This window comes from Taudactylus pleione, unplaced genomic scaffold (assembly GCF_031769625.1).
Source record: "Taudactylus pleione unplaced genomic scaffold, aTauple2 ptg000557l, whole genome shotgun sequence".
Classification (NCBI taxonomy): Eukaryota; Metazoa; Chordata; class Amphibia; order Anura; family Myobatrachidae; genus Taudactylus; species Taudactylus pleione.
In genome coordinates, this window is record NW_028284959.1 from 167,501 (window position 1) to 186,628 (window position 19,128).

The following is a 19,128-nucleotide window of genomic DNA, read 5'->3' on the forward strand; positions in this document are numbered from 1 at the left end:
CTCACTCTCAGGACACATGTATTACAGACAGTCCCGGGGTCCCCTCTCTCTCAGGACACATGTAATACAGACAGTCCCCGTGTCCCCTCACTCTCAGGACACATGTAGTACAGACAGTCCCAGGGTCCCCTCACTCTCAGGACACATGTAATACAGACAGTCCCGGTGTCCCCTCACTCTCAGGACACATGTAATACAGACAGTCCCGGTGTCCCCTCACTCTCAGGACACATGTAATACAGACAGTCCCGGGCGTTCCCTCACTCTCAGGACGCATGTAATACAGACAGTCCCGGGGTCCCCTCACTCTCAGGACGCATGTAATACAGACAGTCCGGGGGTCCCCTCACTCTCAGGACACATGTAATACAGACAGTCCCGGGCGTTCCCTCACTCTCAGGGCACATGTAATACAGACAGTTCCGGTGTCCCCTCACTCTCAGGACACATGTAATACAGACAGTCCGGGGGTCCCCTCACTCTCAGGACACATGTAATGCAGACAGTTCCGGTATCCCCTCACTCTCAGGACACATGTCATACAGACAGTCCCGGGGTCCCCTCACTCTCAGGACACATGTCATACAGACAGTCCCGGTGTCCCCTCACTCTCAGGACACATGTAATACAGACAGTCCCGGTGTCCCCTCACTCTCAGGACACATGTAATACAGACAGTCCCGGTGTCCCCTCACTCTCAAGACACATGTAATACAGGCAGTCCCGGTGTCCCCTCACTCTCAGGACACATGTAATACAGACAGTCCCGGTGTCCCCTCACTCTCAAGACACATGTAATACAGGCAGTCCCGGTGTCCCCTCACTCTCAGGACACATGTAATACAGACAGTCCCGGTGTCCCCTCACTCTCAGGACACATGTAATACAGACAGTCCCTGTGTTCCCTCACTCTCAGGACACATGTAATACAGACAGTCCCGGTGTCCCCTCACTCTCAGGACACATGTAATACAGACAGTCCCGGTGTCCCCTCACTCTCAGGTCACATGTAATACAGACAGTCCCGGTGTCCCCTCACTCTCAGGACACATGTAATACAGACAGTCCCTGTGTCCCCTCACTCTCAGGACACATGTAATACAGACAGTCCCGGGGTCCCCTCACTCTCAGGACACATGTAATACAGACAGTCCCGGGGGCCCCTCACTCTCAGGACACATGTAATACAGACAGTCCCGGGGGCCCCTCACTCTCAGGACACATGTAATACAGACAGTCCCGGTGTCCCCTCACTCTCAGGACACATGTAATACAGACAGTCCCGGTGTCCCCTCACTCTCAGGACACATGTCATACAGACAGCCAGTATATGTTAGACATTATTTGGTGTCAGTTCTCAGGTCCTGGTATGTTGCTTTTCCTGTACTGTTTTATGATCTCTTATCTTTCATTTTAATTTTTTTTATGAAAAGAAACCATATTTTATGTTACAAAACTTATCATATTAGATCATACTCAGCATCATTTTCACAGGGCGCAGACCCTGAATCCTTCCCCCTGTACTGTCCTGTATCCGCAGAATTAGTGATTATGAATGATGGTAATAAACCTTCCAGACATCTTCTACTAACTCTGATCCTCCAGATGTCTCATCGCCTTTGTTTAGCGGCTTCAGTTTGTCCCATGTCCGCTCCGAGCAGTATGAAGAGACGAGCGGATCCGTATTACCGCTCTTTGTGCTGAATCAATATTTACAGCTCGGCTGTAGTTTAATTATTTTAATTCAAACTGTTATTAGTTACAATGTGGTGACTGTAAATGTAATTATGTGGTGTTTTTTTTTTTCTTTTTTTAATATCGAAACATGCATCAGATCACTGACTCGCCAGTTCATTTAATTGCAACCCTTGGAACTTGATCACGTCAGAGTTCTCCTTTAGTTAATTTAGTTGTTCACAGTTGTGATAGTGGCGTAATGTGGGAAGATTGGGACGGTTTAATCAATTCGATTCTATATAGTGTCCTCATTCATTTATATTTTTATGACAAGTTCTCCTTTAGCTTACTTTTAAAAAGAAACGGTGACATATTATGAAGTATATATTATATACGTGGATGACTTTGCATATTGTAAGGGGTATTATGTCTGTATACAGAGGTCACCTGCCTGGCATCACCACATTAGGACTGAGCCAATCAGTAATAATGCCACATTTACATGGTAATATTCGCTCTCTATTAGTCTTTTTGGGTTGATCCACCTCTGTGGTGTCACTAACACGGGCAGACTTTTTGTGTTGCGCACACACGCACATCGTACCCAGCGCGCAGACTGGCAGAGCCATTTTTATGTTGTTTTTGGAGTAACAGTATGTATTTTTTTTTGTGTATTTTTTTAATGTGTTTTTTTTTTTTTATTTAATTTCTGGTAGAGATAACGTCGCTCTCTTCCCGTCCAAATATTACCGCCTGTTTTCCCATTCCCTCTCCCCCCAGGCATGCAAGGAGAATTTTCGTCTGGATGGCAGCAATTCAGAAATGGTGGGTATCCCGTTGCTGAGATGTCCCCTATCATGCTAGTTACCAGCCAGCCTGACTGCTATTGCCCAGTGCGATAATAGCTTACTTCTGCTTTACACACTTATTTCCCGACTGGAGTCACCTGGGCTGAGCTGAGTTAAAAAAGCAAAGTGAAAGGAATACAGGTTGTGTATACTGCACTATATATATCCACCATTGCTCCTTTAGTATCTCTGCAGCGGGTGGCCATGTTAGGGGGAGGGGCTTCTCTGCCAGCACAGACACAGAGTGACTGACCTCTTGATGGATATGCTCCGCGTGGATTGGCTGGTCCAGTCACAGGGCCAGTGATGTCACAGCAGCTTAAATGGATGAGACATCCTCATCTTTTTGATGTGAATAAAGTCCTGTGGCTGTGGGGTTATCTTCAGCTGCCTGTAATGGAGGGGGGGGGGAGAATATTCATTACCTGCAATTGTTTGTCAGGGTAACATTGAACAGTGCATTTTACCATCTTTTTCTTTTATTTCTGGACATTTTAGAATTGCAATGTAGGGCTTAGGGTTGTTTTAGCAACTGGAGATGAAGGCCTAGGTCAGTGTTGGCTAACCTTGACACTCCAGCTGTTGTGGAACAATATATCCCAGCATGCCCTGCCACAGTTTTAGAATGCCCTAATAGCAAAACTGTAGCAGTGCATGCTGGGTTATGTAGTTCCATAACAGCTGGAGTGTCAAGGTTAGCCAACACTGGCCTAGGTTATGCATTTGGAAAATATAAGGGAAAAGTAGAAACAGTGTTGTTACAATTAGTTATACAAGGTGTCACTTAGCCTAAGTGTAAGGACGGAGGAGAGCACAGATGACACAGATTTCTATCGGGATCTAATGATAAATAAGTTCTTTATTCCCTGTGTTTGGTTTGATCGCCTGATAGCTAATTTAATCTATAAGAACCTGGCACGGCTAAGAGGTTTATTGGTTCACACGTAATCTTCATGTCTGTGTGTTTTGCAGGACTCACCGCCGCGGCTATGGCCGAGGCGATGAAGCTTCAGAAGATGAAGTTGATGGCAATAAACAGTCTTCACGGGAGCGGCAGTCAGAACGGAACGGAGTCCGAAAACGAGGAGCTCAACTCCAATGCAGGTAAAGGATGAAACGCCATCGGCGCCTGTTTCATTGTCCAGCCAGCAAATGCCCCTGAGCAGTCACAACAGATTAGGGGACGCGTGGGCAGATGTTCTCCGTTGATAGAAGCCTTCAGGTCCTAATTGTTGTTGTTCTAGAAGCAGTCACTCAAAATGCTAAAATATTTCTGTTTTGTGGAAAAACTCTTCAGTCCTATCACTTCCAATTATTTACTGACGTCCTCCTTACTTTCCACTTAACCCCTCCAGATGCCGGTGGCCGAAGCGTTTCAAAGTGCTGATGATGCTATTGATGAGCAAAGGGTTAATAAGAGCTTTCACCCACCAGATGTAAATGGTTTGTCTGGCTGAGCAGTGGGAGGGCCGGGGCTGAAATGGTCACTAGCTCACTTCCCATGAGCATTGTCTGCCTCCCGTATACGGTATGTGGGTAACGGGATCACAGTGATCGCCATACGGTGCTCCTGGCTGATTTGTTAAAACATTTAGGGGTCTAGTAACTAAGCAGCGTTAGGAGACAGAGTGAAAAGTGATAAAGTGCCAGCCAATCAGCTCCCAACTGTCATTTTTCAAACACAGCCTGTGAGATGACAGTTGGGAGCTGATTGGCTGGCACCTTATCACTTTCTTATCACTTTTCACTCTGTCTCCTAACACTGCTTAGTTACTAGACCCCTGAATCTTTTAAAGAACCTGTGTCCACCATAGCGTCCAGGTGCAACCAACATTATCAGGAATCTGAGAAGATGATCATTCCAAGTACGTTCATTTCCCGTGGTAGCAGAGGGCGCAACTGGTATGTGGGCGACTGCTCTGTGCGCTGCGGGCGTCTGTCTCCCTCTATTTGCTTTTGACAGATTGTGGTTATTTTGCGCCGCACGTGGGATCCGTTACACACTGTCGGTATATAGCGCACACACGTCTAGATACACCCCTGCCACGGTCGAAACACCAGGATAGTTGGTGACGGACTTTTTTAATAAATAGGCAAAATAAGCTTTTTCCCAGGGCTGCTAGTACACATAAGGGCTTGCCATAAACTTCCTAGTAATAGAGACCTGAAGCAGCTTTTGTCTGAGCCCCCTGATCTGACAATTTAGGAGACCCCCTTCTTGTTCTCCTTCATCTACCCCTAAGTGTTACAGCACCCTGGTCAGGAACCACATCTCGGGGAAAGGGTATTATGTCCCTGGTGAGGCAGAAGATATGTACAATTCTGTTATATATGTATTATATACAGTATATCATTCTGTAAGGCATGTGTCTAGCATAGACTCTGTAGAGAGCTGCAGGGGGGCTCCGTCCTCTCCATCCCTCACAGCTCTCACTAGTTGCCTGCTAGCCTCACTTCTCCCCCAGCCAGCACCAGGATGGGCCGCCCGCAGCCCACCCACCCACATACCTTCAGCCCCTCAATCATTTTGTCCTCATCCCAGAAGCACACTCACACTTTCTGTATCTCCCGCAAAGTCCCCTCCAAGATAAGAGAAATTGGGGACAGAGATGAAAGAGAGAAAAGGGGGAAGGGGCACAGGGATTAAAGAGGAGAGGGGGACATAGATGAAAGAGAGACAGACAGGTTGAGATGGGAAAGAAGGTACAGAGCTGAAAGAGACAAATGAAGTTCGGGGCTAGGAACTGGCACTGCACCCGGCTACCAACACCTCCTGTTCCCACGCCCAAGTCCCAACAGCCTGTCGCTATTTAATGAGATGAAAGAGAAATGGGGGGTGGGGCATCATGAGGTTGGAGAGACACAGGGGGACATGAGGCTGGATAGACATGTAGGTGGCATGAGGCTGGAGCGACACGGAGCACTTGAGGCTAGAGAGACACGGGGAGCACTTGAGGCTGGAGAGACACGGAGCACTTGAGGCTGGAGAGACACGGAGCACTTGAGGCTAGAGAGACACGGGGAGCACTTGAGGCTGGAGACGCACGGAAGTGGCATGAGACTGTAGACATGGGGATGTTGATGCTGGAGAGACATAAGGACACGAGGCTGGGGAGAACATTCATGGATAGGGCTAGAGAGAATGTTCAGGGATAGGGCTGGAGAAATATGGGGGGATGAGGCTGAAGAGACACAGGAGCATGAGGCTTTGAATACAAGAGGGTGATCTTCTATCTATCTACTGTATCTAATACAGTGGTTCTCAAACTCGGTCCTCAGGACCCCAAACAGTGCATGTTTTCTAGGTCTCCTCACAGAATCTCTAGTGAAATAATTAGCTCCACCTGTGGATCTTTTAAAATGTGCAGGGGGTAATGAATACATCTGCGCACCTGCTGGGTGACCTGCAAAGTGTGACCTGTGTGGGGTCCTGGGGACCGAGTTTGAGAACTGATCTAATATTTTATCTATCTATCTATCTATCTATCTATCTATCTATCTATCTCATATGTATCTCTCTATCTCATATTTATCTATCTATCTCATATCTATATTTATATCTATCTCATATCTATCTCATATCTATCTCTCTATCTCATATCTATCTATCTTTCTCATATCTATCTATCTATCTATCTATCTATCTATCTATCTATCTCTCCCCTATAATATGTATTGTAGCAGTATCCGTTGTTGTATCCTGACGTGTTGCAGCCAGCTGGCCTCATATCTTGATAGTGAAACAATATGAGATGTGTGACAATTGCAAGGTGACCTCTGTTTTGTTACAGCAGCGTAGGCAGCAATCCTTGTAAAGAATCTAGAATTTCCATTTTCCAGGACCATCTCTGCATTAATCTATTATGCAAAGTGACTAGCAGCTGTGGCTTGTGCCCTATAACGTCTCCCTGTGTGGGGAATCTCAGGCCGTCCTCTCAGTGCTTCATTCTAAGCCGCTGTTATATTTACAATCCCATATCGGTGCTTCCTCTAAAAACAAATATTACTTGAATTAAAGCAGAAATCTTCTTGTGTCTTGTATTTTTCCAAGCATCAGTCAATCAATTCATATCGATTCTGTGGCTTTTAAGCCTGGGCCCTTATGCTCTGTCTCATAGCGAGAGTTACCCGCTCGGGGAATGGAGAGAGACAGGTGATGGGAAAGGATACTGTGCAGAGATTACAGTGATGATAGACTGCTGACACTATCTGCAGACTGCACGTTGGATTCTAAATGCTCCAATTAGAATGTTTATGGTATTAGGAGAACAATGATACCGTGCAGTGGTAATGTATGTATAGGCTATAATGTGACTGGCACATGTACGTTAGGTAGAAAATACAGATGGTTTATGAGCTCTTTTTCTTTGTAATTTGTAAAAGGAACCCTGGCCCTCATTCAGAGCCGGACGCTCTGAGCAGAGCGCACGCTCTGAATGAGGGCCGTCCTCCATAAAAATGGAGTGTCCTCCTGGACGCTCGTATAGCTGTGGGTCACCACCCACAGCCTATACGAGCGTGCAGGTTGATGGTCGCGATGGTCTTGACCATCGCGACCATCGCCACTGCGAGCCGGAGCCTGCGGTTGAGTTTCTCAACCGCAAGGCCCGGAGTGATTTTGGCTCTATCAGAGCCAAAATCACTCCCACTGACATCACTAGTGATGTCAGTGGGGCCGGCTTCTGACGGTAGGCGTTCCCTTGGGAACGCCCCCGTCTGGGAGGCACGCCCCCGGCACGCCCACCAAAGGGGGCGTGCTGTCAATCAACATCGACAGCACGCCCCCTTTGATCAGACACAACCAGCGAAGGAAAGTCCTTCGCTTGTCGCATCTCGCGCATGCGCACGACGGAGCTCCCTCCGTCGTGCGCATGCTCAGTGCACACCATCGACCCACTTGCGAGCGGACAGCCGCTCGCGAGTGGGTCTGAATCAGGCCCCTTGTGTGAAGGGTGTAAATAGTTTAGTTTAGCATTTCTTGGTCTCATCCATTTGGAGGAGATATAAGCATATAGTAACTTACAGCTATTGCTACTGTAGGACAAAAGATGAAATGACATAGCCGAGCAGGTCAGTGGCAGTGGTTTTGCTGTGAATCCGTATCACCAGCCTTATGTTTCAGTACTTCAGTATACAGTTTTTGTTACCTAGGAGACTGCAGGCCTACCACACACATCGTCTCATTCAGACCCGCTCGCAAGCGCCTATGTGCTCGCAAGCGGGTCGATGTTGAGGCCCTACGCACACGCTGCTGCCGCACTGCGCAAGCCCCGGAGCGACAGAGAAATTCTCTCGCTCGGGGACTCATTACAAAAGGGCCGGCTGTCGATGGTGATCGATAGCTCGCACCTTTTTGTAGGCGGGGTGGGGGCTACACAAACTGAGGCTTTTCCAACGGAACGCCTGCCATTTGGGGGCGGCACCACTGACATCACGAGTGATGTCAGCGGTGAACTTCCGGCTCTAATAGAGTGATGTCAGCGGGGAGCTTCCGGCTCTAATAGAGCTGAAAGCTTACTGGGGCTTGCGGTAGACGAGACCCTACCACAAGGGTCTCGTCACAAGCCCCGATGGTCGCGATGGTCTTGACCATCACGACCATCAACCTGGCCGCTCTCTAAAGCTGTGGGTGGTCACCCACAGCCTAGTGAGCGGCCAGGAGGCCGGCTCTGTACATACAAGCGGCCGCCCTCATTCAGAGCGAGCGCTCGCATTTTGCCAGAGGCTCTTAATGAGGTTCACAGTCTGACTTCTGACCTAACCCATAATGATGAAGGATAGAGAAGCACCACTAATTGCTTATGTGTCTGTGTCATTGAATAAGACAATAGCATCACACTAATAATTGTACACTGTGTACATGCTGCATATCCTAGATAACTCCATTAATCATTCCCATCCTTCCCACCCTTACCTGGTGTACTGTCTGCCATATCCCCTCTCCACTCACTCTGCCACTTAGGTAACGTACCAAACTTTAGCGTTCTACCCGCGCAGGAGCTCCTGTATGAAGATTTTATACTGTGCACACATATACTGGTTATAGACAATTCCACCTGCACATCAGTCATTGTGCCCCTGTATGGAAGCCCAGGAAACCCCACATTCAGTGATAAAATCCCCCTTATCTCAGTACCTCCCCTCACACTGCTTTCGGGGAACATTTCCAGCGATTGCCTGTGAATGGAGAAGCCTATGTAGGAAGCGATGCAGCATCTGTGGATGAAAAAACAAAATCCAGATTGTTTCATATTTTATTCTCTTTATATAAAGCATGCATTCACATAGAGAGCCCGACTGGCTGGCTGAGCGCTAGGTTCAGCCCTTACCGCTCCCAACAGGAGCTGCCTTTCCTACTTACTCCTGTTTTTTTCTGCTTTTCCTAGTTTTTGTCTCTACCTCCTGTCTCTCCTAACTCTCTGCACCTTTCTGTGCGTTCCTTGATCCTTGTAGTCTTATACTGGTGGCAGTGGGTGATGAGGTCCCAGCAGATGCCCGTGGCTGTGTAGAGTATGCACAGAACATATGTATGGGTCTGGTGCAGGTGATCACTAATAACCCATCCTCCGCCCTGCAGCTTTTCCCAGATCTTTATGGGTCAGACATATCTATACTGTATGTGACACCGCAAATTATTGTACCAGATAAAATAAAGGGCAGCGCCTACATCTCCACGCTGGAGTACCGGGCGTAAGCTGACCCCTGGTATCGCCAAGAAAAGAGAATTTAAACAAAAGATGTTTTACTAGTTGGGGAGTTTTCCAAACGTTCCTATAGATTAAATAACTGTGAATTATATTTAGGAGGAGGGGGGCGACCATGTCTGTCATCTTTGTCACGTTTGTCTATAGGCTGCATGTGTTGTGTGGAGTTTGTATGTTCTCTGGGGACTGGACATCTATATCCATGTTCTCCTGTTTCATACTCAGTAGGCTAAGCCCCTAGTGTGTATGTATTTGCAGGGCAGGTAATGGTAGTCAGCAAACTCCAATGGGAAGGGGACTGATGTAAGTGATTCTCTGTAAGGCGCTGCGTAATATGAATGTTGCTATATACACCAATAATAATATAATAATAATAATGTCTTATTCTGCAGATAGAAAGGGGGAGCTTCCATGTGCTGCTGCTGTCTCCGGCCCGGGAACGGTTAATGTTCTCTGTCTGTTTCACCTGAGCAGAATCATGTTCTCGATGTTCCGCTCGCGCCGGAGTAACTGCTCGGCAATGTTCTGTGGCAGCGCGTTAAATCATTTCCTCCGTACTCGCGCCGGGTAATTTAGTCTAGATTTAAGCACGTCTATTACCGAGTATTTATTTATAAGCAATAATAAGAAACAAGCTTATAACTCAGCGCATAACAACGCTGACATTTGCCGCAGGCCATTGCTTGATTTGACCTATTCCGTTAACATCTGAATGGCTCCCGCGAGCTAGCAAAAGAAAGCTTTAAATGCTCGTTATTAATGCCTTATTATTATTTCATTATTTCCTCCCGCATCCGGGAAAACAAAGGAAATCAAGGAATTAATAGACAAAAACATATTGAATAAGCGCCATACCGTATCTGTGATTCAGGGCTGCGTTTAATAGCGGAGATAATGACTCAAACATGGTTCTGCATCTCGATGTTCAGCATGAATAACGTCTCGTTTGTGTTTCATTTAACTCTGAATGAGGAATTCTGTGTTTTATTGTTTTAGGAAATTAGCCTGTGTACAATGGCGCTGGGAGCATTGTAATTCATCACATGAAAGGTTACAGCCGCGTTTGTGGGAAACTGATGCCTGAGTGATTGTAAGTTTGTAACTGTAGCTGTCAAATATCAGGGCCGCAACGCGGCAGAACGTGAGACTGCGTCCTGGCTGTCTGGGGCAGAGAACCAGCCTGTCAGGGAGAAGGAAAGACCAGTGCAATAGCTGGGTGTAAGTCACGGCGTCCGGTAACCGCATAATCCGCTACCGCAGGCGAAAATAAATTATAATTATTTCAAATTTAATTTTATTTATTTTATTTTAAATAAAATTATTTCTAATTTTGGGGGAGATGTACAAAGCCTGGGAGAGAGATAAAGTACCAACCAATGGAGACAGCATGAAACCACAGACTGAGAGTTATACAGTGGCAGGAGCAGGGTCCCCAGCAGCACAGAGTATATCAGGAGACGAGTGATCTGTTAGTGAGGACAGGGCTGCATGTGACAGGGGCAGTGACATGATGTGAGGAGGGGAATAGAGGCAGCAGGAAGTCACAGACTATGAGTTATATAGTGGGAGGAGCAGGGTCCCCAGCAGCACAGAGTATATCAGGAGATGAGGGATGTGTTAGTGAGGACAGGGCTGTATGTGACAAGGGCAGTGACATGATGTGAGGAAGGGAATGGAGGCAGCAGGAAGCCACAGACTGAGAGTTATATAGTGGGAGGAGCAGGGTCCCCAGCAGTACAGAGTATATCAGGAGATGAGTGATGTGTTAGTGAGGACAGGGCTGCATGTGACAGTGGCAGTGACATGATGTGAGGAAGGGAATGGAGGCAGCAGGCAGCCACAGACTGAGAGTTATATAGTGGGAGGAGCAGGGTCCCCAGCAGTACAGAGTATATCAGGAGATGAGTGATGTGTTAGTGAGGACAGGGCTGCATGTGACAGGGGCAGTGACATGATGTGAGGAGGGGAATGGAGGCAGCAGGAAGTCACAGGCTGAGAGTTATATAGTGGGAGGAGCAGGGTCCCCAGCAGCACAGAGTATTTCTACTTCAGGGTCCATAGGGGGTCCACTGGGTTGACCTTGGGGTATAGCTTGGATCTGGATCCACGGGCACCATACAGTTAAAGCTTTAGCTCCCAGGATGCACCTGGGTCCGTCCTCCTCTATACCCCGCCCCCGGCCACAGGCACCTCAGTTTCAGTTTGGTGCCGGCCGAAGTTTGTTGCACTGTGCAGTGGGGCTGCAGCAGCAGCCCCATAGCTTTATTTTTATAGAAGAAAAGTTTTTTTATTTTTTCTCTCTTGTTTTACACTTAATGCGGCAGCATAGGACTGTCCTTCTGGACGTCCATGCTGCCGCTTCAACACCCCGCTGGCGCTGCGACGCCAGTACTGATCTGGCGATCGCAGCGGGACCCCGGAGTTAGTCCTAGCATGGCTCCGGGACCTCCCTCTGACTGCTGCCGGACTCTACGGGGGAACAGGTAAGCCGCGAGCAGCGCTCTTAGCGCCGCTCGCGGGGGTAAATGCAGTCAGTTGCCGCCGGTCTCTGGGGACAGACCGGCGGCGCTAGTAGCGGCGGCGGGCTCCCCCCCGCGCTCCGCTGGGCCACCAGGGTATAAGTTCCGGAGGGGAACCGGCATCCCTGGGGTTAAATACTAGCCAGGGGAGGCAGCCTTCCCTGGTTTAGCGGCTCCTCCCCTCAGCTCAGCGCGCCTTTTCTCGTGTGTACTGGCGTCGCTGAGCTGCTCCTCTGCTGGCCACTCCTCCTCAGAGCTCTCCGACTAACGCAGGCTCCCAGGCAGGTGCATGGTCAGGTCCCCCTGTGTACCTCTCCCCACCAAAAGGACAGTGTACACAGCGCTATAACTCCCCCCAGACACTGAATCTGGGTGGTTGAGGGCAGCGATTGGTGCAGTAAGTACAATCTTCCTGCATTGTATGTGACTTTGCTAGTGCTGCTGTCTGTACTTATTCTCTAATTGCTGTCAGCTTATATCTATCCCTTTGCTTCTCCTACAGCCCGAAGGTGTGTGGGGGAGGGGCGTTTTTCTATTAACCTCACTTTTATAAATCATGTATTTGTGAGGTCAGTCACATACTGTTGTGTGCTACACAGTACCATATTTTTGGGCCTGTTTGTGTTGCATGCTGGTGAGTGCGAGGGTGTTAACACCGTATGTCCTCTGCTGATAAGTATTTATTGTATAATTACTGTATTATGTCTGATGAGGAGACTGAGCACTCCGGGGCTCCTGTGTTGCTTTCCTGCAGACGCTGTTCTGCTGGTGTTAATGGGGGGGATTTATCTGAGAATGGTCTTTGTGGGCAGTGCCAGCTGGCACCAGGCCCCTCTATACCCCCTATGCAGCAGGACCCCCCTTGGGCGATGTTTCACAAGTGCTGACATCTATTGCAGATGTCGATCCCTACAGTGACCCCTTCTGGGGCATTGTCCCAGCACTCTATCTCCCATTCCCCGGATATTCCGCAGGTATTGCGGTCTCCCTCCGGGGCCCAGACTGTGAGACAGTATTCGGGGCTGCCTGTGTATGTCCAGCCTCCCCCTGTATCACAACATTCTGTAGTGCCTTTTCAGGGCTTCCCTCGGTCGGCTCCTCCGCCTTGGGTGGATGTTCTCTCCAACTCGGTACAGAGTTTGGCGCCTTCATCCTCGGCTTTTAAGTCATTGTTGCAGGGTGATGTGCCACAGAAGGCGACTAAGCGGCCTGTTGCGAGTTTACTCACTGCGCAGGTATCAGAATTGGATCCCTCTTCAGATGATGGAGAGGTCCATGAGGATTCTGATTTGGATGCTGTGGGACAGGAGGTTGAGCCTAGGTCCTCCATTAATGTTCCAGCATTAGTTAGGGTGGTGCGGGCTATTCTCAATATAGAGGAGGAGGCACCGGTCCCTAAGTCGAAGTTTCCTGACTTCAGGAAAGCAAATCCCTCTGTCCGATCAGTTGGCGGATCATATGGCGGCGGCCTGGCAATTACCCAGCAAGAGATTCCAACCGCAGAAAGGGTTGGCTTCTCATTATTCCTTTCCTGAGGATCATTGCAGGAAATGGGAGACTCCACCGGCGGTGGATTCGCATGTCACTCGCTTGGTTAAATCCGCTACGCTACCATTGCCGTCTATTTCCTCTTTAAAGGATCCAACGGACAGGAAAGTGGAGATTTGTTTGAAGTCGCTCTCCGGAGCGGTGGCGCGCCCGTCCATGGCCATTTCCTGCGTGGCTTAAGCCATTGAGAACTGGGCCAAAGCCTTGGAGGATTCTCTTACGGACGGTGTTCCGGATGTTTAGAGAGCATTAGTGGCACAAATGAGGGATGCCAATTCCTATATTGGGGAAGCGTCATTGGACGCAAGCATGTTAACCTCTAGAGTTTCGGCTGCGGCTGTGTCTGCTCGGAGATCCTTGTGGCTGCGGTCCTGGAGGGCTGATGCGGACTCTAAAAAGGGTCTGGAGGCTCTCCCCTTTAATGGAGATTTGCTATTTGGTCCAGATTTGGAAAAAATAGTGGATACCTTGGCTAAGTCCAAGTCGGCTTTCCTCCCTTCGGCTTCTGCGCCGGCTAGGGTGAGGAGCACTGCCGTTCGGTCCTTTCGGGTTCAGGGTAAGGCCAAGGGCCAGTCCTTCCCGAGACATTCAGCGACCAAAGCCTCATCCAAACTCAAGAAGCATATGGAATGCTTGGCGCCCCTCTTCCAAACAGGAGGATAAACCTGCTGCCTGACGGGACGGGCCTTTCCCTGGGGGACCCCAGAGTGGGAGGCTGACTTCTCAGATTCGCCCAGTGTTGGTTCAGTACCACCACGGATGCTTGGGTTCGAGAAGTAGTCTCTCAAGGGTATGCCCTGTCGTTTCGGTGCAGGCCGCCCCACCAATTTTTTTGCACGAGTCCTTCGCTGGACGAGTCCAAAGCTTCGCATCTCTGTTTCTGGTGCAGAGACCCAATGGGTCTCATCGCCCTATTCTGAGTTTAAGGTCTCTGAACAAGTACCTCAGAGTTCCCGAGTTCAGGATGGAAACATTGCGGTCCATCATCCTGGCGATGGAACCGGGGGACTTCATGGTCTCCCTCGATATCCAGGACGCCTATCTCCACGTGCCCGTGGCACCGGCACATCAGCGGTACCTGAGGTTTGCTATCCTAAACCATCACTACCAATTTCGGGCGTTGCCTTTTGTTCTTTCCATGGCTCCGAGGGTCTTCACCAAGGTGACGGCAGTCATGGCTGCCCACCTTCGAGGTCAGGGTATACGGTTGCTGCCGTACCTGGACGATCTGCTGCTGCTGGCGAGCTCCCCGGAGGTGCTTCTTCATCATCTCCACCTGACAATTGCTTGTCTTCAAGCACATGGGTGGTTAATAAATTGGAAGAAGTCGTCTCTGATCCCATCTCAACGGATGGTCCATCTGGGAGCACTTCTGGACTCCAGTCAACAAAGGATTTTCTTGACTCTGGAAAAGGTATCCTCCCTACAACTGAGGATACACGGTTGCCTAAGCAGTGGCAGGGTGTCAATACTTTCGGCAATGAGTCCTGGGGTCCATGGTGTCGGCATTCGACATGGTGGAGTTCGCCCAGTTCCATTCCAGACCCCTGCCGGGGCAGATTCTTGTGGAATGGAACGGGTTGTCCCGCCGGATACGATCCCAGATACTGGTATTGTCCCCGGAAGTGCACCAGTCCTTGGCGTGGTGGCTGCAGTCAGCTCATCTCGGCCAGGGTTGCACCTTTTGGATTCCGGACTGGGTTCTGCTCACGACAGATGCCAGTGTCCGGGGTTGAGGGGCAGTGACCGGCTCGTTGTCTCTTCAGGGCCGTTGGTCGGCGGAGGAGGCCGTTCTTCCCATAAACATTCTAGAGCTACGGGCAGTGTACCGTGCTCTTCTGGCGTCAGGCAACGTTCTTCTCGGAAGAGCAGTTCAGGTGCAATCAGACAACGTCACCACGGTGGCATACATAAATCACCAGGGAGGAACTCGCAGCCGAGCTGCGATGTTGGAAGTGTCCCAAATCCTGACTTAGGCGGAGTGCCACCTTCCAGCAATATCGGCAGTCTTCGTCCCGGGAATCCTCAATTGGGAGGCAGACTTCCTCAGCCGTCACGACGTGCATCCCGGGGAATGGTCGCTTCACCCAGAGGTGTTTCAACTTCTCGTGGACAGGTGGGGACTGCCGGAATAGGACCTGATGGCCTCTCGTCACAATTACAAGTTGCCCATATATGGCTCAAGGACAAGGGACGCAGGCGCAAGCCTAGTGGATGCGTTGTCAGTGAAATGGTCGTTTCACCTAGCGTATCTGTTTCCTCCAGTCTCCCTGCTCCCTCGGGTACTCAGAAAGATCTAACAGGACGGAGGCACGTTTCTGCTGGTGGCTCCAGCTTGGCCCAGACGTCCTTGGTACTCCGATCTCAGGGGCCTGTTTGTAGACGCTCCGTACCTTCTGCCTCAACGTCGGGATCTGCTGTCTCAGGGTCCCTGCCTTTACCCGGATCTGGGTCGACTGTCTTTGACGGCGTGGCTCTTGAGACAGCCGTCTTAAGGTCCCTGGGTTTTTCAAGCTCTGTCAACAGTACCATGCTTAGGGCACGTAAACCTGCCTCTGCACGGATTTACCACAGTGTGGCACACTTACTTTCAGTGGTGCGAGTCTAGAAGCTATGACCCTCGGGTGTTCAGAGTTTTCTAGGATTTTGGCATTTCTGCAGTCAGGTCTTGACCTGGGCTTACGGCTTGCTTCCCTAAGAGTTTATGTATCGGCCCTGTCAGTGTGGTTCCAACGAAGGATTGCCACACTGCCTGACGTTCACACTTTGTTCCAAGGTGTTCTGAGGATCCAGCCTCCCTTTGTGCCTCCAGTGGCACCGTGGGACTTGGCGGTGGTTCTTCGGGTCCTGCAGGGACCTCCTTTTGAGCCTCTTGAGTCGGTTGACCTCAAGTGGTTAACACTTAAGACTGTGTTTCTCCTGGCTCTTGCTTCGGCCAGGAGGGTATCCGAGTTGGGGGCACTTTCCTGAATCCCCCCCTTCCTGAGTTTTTTCCTAAAGTGGTTGCTAAGTTCCACATTAACCAGGAACTTGTTGTGCCAGCTTTTCAGTCACCTGATCTTTCAGCTGGTGAGGCTTCCTTAGATGTAGTCCGGGCACTTAGAATCTATGTGGACCGGACTGCTTCGGTTAGGAAGTCTGATTCTTTGTTTGTCCTCTTCGGTTTTCACAAGAGGGGTTGGCCTGCCAACAAACAAACGTTAGCCCGTTGGCTTCGTTCCGTTATTTGTGAGGCTTATGCACTGGAGGGTTTACCTGTGCCAGCATCTGTTAAGGCTCATTCCACTCGTTCTGTGGGTCCCTCTTGGGCTGCTAGACGTGGCGCCTCCGCTGTTCAGCTGTCTAAGGCGGCCACTTGGTCTTCAATTCAAACATTTTTGAGGTTCTATGCGTTTGACACCTTCGCCTCTCAGGATGCATCCTTTGGGCGCCGGGTACTCCTTTCAGCACAGGAGCGTCCCCGCCCTTAGTTGAACTGCTTTGGGACATCCCCAAGGTCAACCCTGTGGACCCCCTATGGACCCTGAAGTAGAAAACAAGAGATATGGTAAGAACTTACCTTTGTTATCTCTGTTTCTACGAAGTCCATAGGGTCCACAGGGCGCCCGCCCTGACGCACCTGGCTTCATATGGGCTGTGTGGCTGGTCACCGGTTTTCCGTCTCCCATTTCTGTGAGTATGGTTTCTTGTGTGTTCCAGTTTTCCTTCTCTCTGTTTAGTCTCCTCCTCCGGCCTTAGCTGCTTACCAACTGAGGTGCCTGTGGCCGGGGGCGGGGTATAGAGGAGGACGGACCCAGGTGCATCCTGGGAGCTAAAGCTTTAACTGTATGGTGCCCGTGGATCCAGATCCAAGCTATACCCCAAGGTCAACCCTGTGGACCCTATGGATTTCGTAGAAACAGAGATAACAAAGGTAAGTTCTTACCATATCTCTTGTTATCAAGAGATTAGTGATGTGTTAGTGAGGACAGGGCTGCATGTGACACGGGCAGTGACATGATGTGAGGAGGGGAATGGAGGCAGCAGGAAGCCACAGACTGAGAGTTATATAGTGGGAGGAGCAGGGTCACCAGCAGCACAGAGTATATCTGGAGATGAGGGATGTGTCAGTGAGGACAGGGCTGCATGTGACAGGGGCAGTGACATGATGTGAGGAGGGGAATGGAGGCAGCAGGAAGCCACAGACTGAGAGTTATATAGTGGGAGGAGCAGGGTCACCAGCAGCACAGAGTATATCAGGAGATGAGGGATGTGTCAGTGAGGACAGGGCTGCATGTGACAGGGGCAGTGACATGATGTGAGGAGGGGAATGGAGGCAGAAGGAAGCCACAGGCTGAGAGTTATATAGTGGGAGGAGCAGGAACCCCAGCAGTACAGAGTATATCAGGAGATGAGTGATGTGTCAGTGAGTACAGGGCATAGTTGCCGACATTCAGCTCCCTCCTTCCGGAGGGAGGGAGGGAGCTTTAATGCATCCATAAACACCATTACACATACTCACCTGTTTCCAGATGTTCCCGTCCTCCTGTCAACGTAAAGTATCCCATCGAATTACCTGTAAAAAATAGATCCAATACTCACCTTTATGTCCCTCGATGTTCTTCGCAGAAATCCAACATGGGCTAAGGATACAGTGTAACAACATGTTTCTGCATCCTATTACACTGCGCTAATGTCTGCTCGTGGGAAGGAGTTCACTTCAGTCCCGGGCCGCCGGCCAATCAGCGGTGGCTAACATTAGCGGCCGCTCATTGGCTGGGACCCACGTGGAGGAGCCGCTCATTGGCTAATCCCACGTGGGTCCCAGCCAATGAGCGGCCGCTAATGTTAGCCGCCACTGATTGGCCGGCGGCCTGGGACTAAGGTCAGCTCCTTCCCACGAGCAGACATTAGCGCAGTGTAATAGCATGCAGAAGCGTAGTGTTACACTGTGTCCGGGGCACATATTGGATTTTTACGGAGAACATCGAGGGACATAAAGGTGAGTATTGGATCTTTTTCTACAGGTAATTCGATGGGATACTTTACGCTGACAGGGGGACGGGAACATCTGGAAACAGGTGAGTATGTGTAAGTGTGTTTATGGATGCAATAAAGCTTTATTTTCATGGTGTGTTGTGTGTTGTATTAACCATTTCTTTACAGGTGAACTACAGGTACCAATGGGCCCTCAATGCCCCCACATGCTGGTACTTGTGGTTCTCCAAGGGGTGGAGGCTTGCTTGGACCTGTAGTGCCACTGTAAAGACAATGATGATAAATCTACTTTTTACACTAGCCCCGGGGTATCTGCCTAGGGGCCAGGGGTGCCCTGGAGAGGGTGACCCCTTATTGGAGGGTGACCCCACCTCCCCAGGAATCCCTGGCCTGGGCTGACTAGCGGTCCGGGCTGATGCTGCGGCTGGGGGGCCCGGTGAAAGAGCACCCCTGGCTGTGGCATCAGTCCCCCGTTAGAAAGGGTCCAGGGCTGGTTTTAAATATACGGGGAACCTCATGTCATTTTTTTTTCTCCATATATTTAAAACCAGCCCTGTCCCTGCTGCCTGGTGCTGGTTACATTACAGGGGATCCCTACACATTTTTTTCAATGTAATGTTGAGAACCAGGACAGGCTGGCAATCCCGAGGCTGGTTAGTGTTTTGGGGGGGGGGGGGGGGGGTCTCATGTCTTTCTTTTCTAAAATATTAACCCCTTTATTACAGGCCCAACACAAGCAGCTTACACATATATCACTGATATGTGCATGCTTCTTGCTGTGGCGAGTTAAAATGATCAAAACATACCAGCCTGGGTGAAGCGACCTTTATGAAAGTGTGGTTAACTCCGATTATG

The 19,128-nt window shown here is 49.8% G+C and overlaps 1 protein-coding gene across 1 annotated transcript in view; it reads left to right on the forward strand.

The window, feature by feature from the left end:
• Nucleotides 1–19,128, forward strand: part of LOC148481864 (dachshund homolog 2-like) — a 324,209-nt gene that overhangs the window by 56,504 nt on the left and 248,577 nt on the right. The window contains exons 2-3 of the mRNA XM_088452903.1: nucleotides 2,458–2,502; nucleotides 3,498–3,629. Of these exons, the coding sequence (XP_088309029.1) occupies nucleotides 2,460–2,502; nucleotides 3,498–3,629 (175 nt within the window). The 5' untranslated portion in view covers nucleotides 2,458–2,459. The remainder of the gene's footprint in view (nucleotides 1–2,457; nucleotides 2,503–3,497; nucleotides 3,630–19,128) is intronic.